The sequence below is a fragment of the Capsicum annuum genome, unplaced genomic scaffold (genome assembly GCF_002878395.1).
Source record: "Capsicum annuum cultivar UCD-10X-F1 unplaced genomic scaffold, UCD10Xv1.1 ctg38390, whole genome shotgun sequence".
Taxonomy (NCBI): domain Eukaryota; kingdom Viridiplantae; phylum Streptophyta; class Magnoliopsida; order Solanales; family Solanaceae; genus Capsicum; species Capsicum annuum.
Genome location: NW_025845522.1, coordinates 1 through 3,363, shown reverse-complemented (window position 1 = coordinate 3,363; position 3,363 = coordinate 1). Strand labels below are relative to the sequence as shown.

General features: G+C 33.5%; 1 protein-coding gene across 1 annotated transcript; it reads left to right on the top strand.

Annotated features, from left to right (window-relative positions):
* Positions 1–178, top strand: LOC124891598 (the record flags this gene model as incomplete). The annotated part of the gene is given in 1 exon segment (XM_047403298.1): positions 1–178. A coding segment is annotated over 1 exon segment (99 nt), but the record flags the coding sequence as incomplete, so codon positions are not given.
* Between the last annotated feature and the right edge of the window lie 3,185 nt (positions 179–3,363).

Here is a 3,363-nt window from a genome sequence, read left to right as displayed (position 1 = left end):
CAGAAATGGGCCTTAGGAACAATTCAAGATGCTTGGAGAATGTTTAAGTGTCCGTTGAAGAGACGACATTATAAACACTATTCCAATGACAAAGTTTGAATGCCAAAAGAGGCCTGATTATGTTTCAGAAGTTGAATTTAAGGTTCTCCTTGATTATTCGAACTCCAAAGAGGCTCAAGTAAGATATATCTATCACAACACTTTACTGATTTTCAAAAAATTTATATTTTTTGTCAGATTCAGAAAGCCGTTGTCAGATAATATTTTAACATTGAAAAATCATTGTCTTATTGCATGAACGGATTGCTATTTTTGTAGCTTAACATACTGATATAGTATCACCAGTGAAGAGTAAACCTTTTCTATATACTGGTATTTTAATTAGTAGCTTAACATTCTGATAGTAGTGTAACATTTTGCAGAAAACATCCCATACTAATACTGAGAATCGAAAAAAGTTGAGGTATCCCTGCACCATTGGCAAGAAAAGTTTTGCAGTAATACGCGAGGTTTGATGTTTTCTCTATTTTTTAATTAAATATGTAATTGTTTCCTTACTCGAGAAATTTATTAATTATGTCAATTTTAAATGATCAGGAAAAGAAAAAAGAAATTGTTGGTATTGTGTCAAGCAAGGACTTCTTTGTGGCTACGCCATCAAGGAAACCTAATCGAATCTACAAAGAGTCATATGGCGCTATAATTTGCAAAATCGTATGACATTTCCAAATTTAATGTTTGTCGAGATAATTTATCTGGTTTTAATTACTAACTCAATTATACTTAATTAAAGTTTTTCTCTTGTATTTTATTTGTAGGCTGAAATGGAGAAAATACAATCTCAAGAAATACAGATGGTACCGAGTTAGTTGATACCTTTGCATCAGTCATGGGACCTGAGCATCCAGGTCGTGTAAGATTATTTGGAGGTGGAGTTACCAAGACATTATTGAAAGAGAAAGCAGAAAATCCTGTATCCTCTATGGATGAGTTGCTGGAACAAAAAATGGAGAAAACAGAAGAGAAGATGAAACAAAGAATGCTAGACAAATTCGAGGAGCAAAAGGGAACAATGCAATAACAAATTGCAATTAACATTATCGCAACACTTCAATGCCTTAACCCTAATTTACAACTTGACCCTGACCTGCTAGCATTTTGTGCTCATTCGTGTACATCAGGAGAAACTAAAGGTTTGTACTTCTTCTTCTTCTTCTTCTTCCTTCTCTTCTTCTCCTCTTAGTTTTTCTCCTGTTGCTGCTTCTTTACAACTGAAATTTTGCTTCTGTCATTTTCTTTTTCACTGGCTTCATTCTGATTCTTGCATTTTCTTAATCGGATAACCATGTCATATTTAATATAGGTCATTACAGTATAGACCTTTAAGTGTCGAGATTTGTATTATCTGTATATCAGTTTATTACTGGTAGACACGTTACAGTATTGATATCGATGTGCCAAGGTATGTATTATCTCACAGTAGTGCATTATCTGTATATCATCGGTATAATAATGTTATAAATGTTAAAGTATAGACTTGAAATAACAGTCTTCTCATGATCTGTTGAAACCTGGATGTGTCAGTATTTGTAATTTGCTCGTTACTTATAGATCAAAAATTGACTTGGACTCATTTTCCTTGTAGGATCTTCACTTCGCTTAACTGGTTAGCATCTCACCTTAGCATTTCAATTCCCTATATGTTCACCTTATATTCTTGTACGAATACTTAAAACCCCACTGGTCTGTATTTTTATCCCCTTTTTATGTCTCAACTTTCGTTTAAATGTTACCTTATTGAATAATCATATTTAGTTTCATGGATTGTTGAATCTATGGGAACCTTCTCACCTAATCAAGTCTACATAACTATCTAAAAACTGGTGCTTAAATCTAATTCCCAGATTCATGCCCATAGGACCAATTATGTGTCAACTCCATTTTGACCAACTTGGGAGTTTATTTGACATCTATGTGAAGTAAGATCTGCGACTAATTAGTATCCCGTCTCCAATATCTATTATGCATTTGTTTCTATGAAGTGTACAAACTCTTAAATCTGTTTGCAATTTTTATATCCCGTCCAAGTCATTAGTACTCTAATTGCTAGTTGAAAACATGCCTATAGGTTTTATAGAAGTTAAAGTGTAACACCCCGTATTCAAGTACGTGTATTGGCGTATTCAAGTACGTGTATTGGTCTTATTTATATGGAATTAATTTTTTTTTATTTTCTTTATACTGGAATTTGCCTGTCGATAGTTCCATACGAAGGTTATTGAATAAACTTTCCAACGATATAAAGATTTTCAAAAACGGATAGGTTTCGGATATAATTGAGCACGTTCGAAACTATAAAACGGTGGTCGGGATATTTGGGAATAGTAAATGTGCAAGAAAATTTCCTGCACACAAACTACTGAGGCCAGCCAATTAATTGGGTCAACTTTGAACGATCATAACTCCCTTAATATAATGAACTGGGAGAGCTGCAACCTATGAAAAGAAAGATCTTTGAGTCTTCTTTCCAATGCAATTGGTTTCATCCAAATCCAACGTCTGAGTAAGGAGTTATACTCGTTTTACTTCAGCCTCTCAAAACAGATTTTCAAGGTCAACTTCAAATGATCATAACTTCTTGTACAGGACGAACTGGATGGCCTACTTTATATGAAATGAAAGCCCTTTGAATTATCTTTCCAACGATACCAATTTCATCCAAATCCGATATCGGAGCAAAGATTTATGGTCGATCTACTTTAGCTTATCAAAACAGTCTACCAAAGGACAGATTTGACATTATTTAAATTTTAAAGGCACTTTGGTCATTCCCTATGATATTATGGACGGGAATATGTGTATATATACATGTATATGAATTAAAAAACTCATTTTCATCATCAATCATTGAGAAAAAACAAACCCTAGTCAAATTTGACCTTTAAATTGCTTTTGATTCAACCGTAGAAATTCCAAAGTAATTCGATAACTGCTTTTGTCATCTCGAGAGCTTCGAATGACACTTATTATTTGTGCAAACAGGATTGCATAATCAAGAGGTGAATTCTAAGGTATGAATATTGTTTGCCTTGTTCTTTTCCATATGTATATGTGTGATAGAGGATTAGATGTATTGGTTGTTATTGAAAGGTGATGGAAATAGGGTTATGGACTATTTTGCATGGTTTGGTTGTATTGAATTGTGGAAGGTGGATATGGTAATTGGATTATGGAAGGTGGATATGGTAATTGAGTTATGGAAGGTGGATATGGTGATATACTATTGAATTGATGATTATTTATGTCTATGGCTCAATTTGGTTTAATGGATTGGTTGGAAGGATAAATGAATCCAAACTTGAT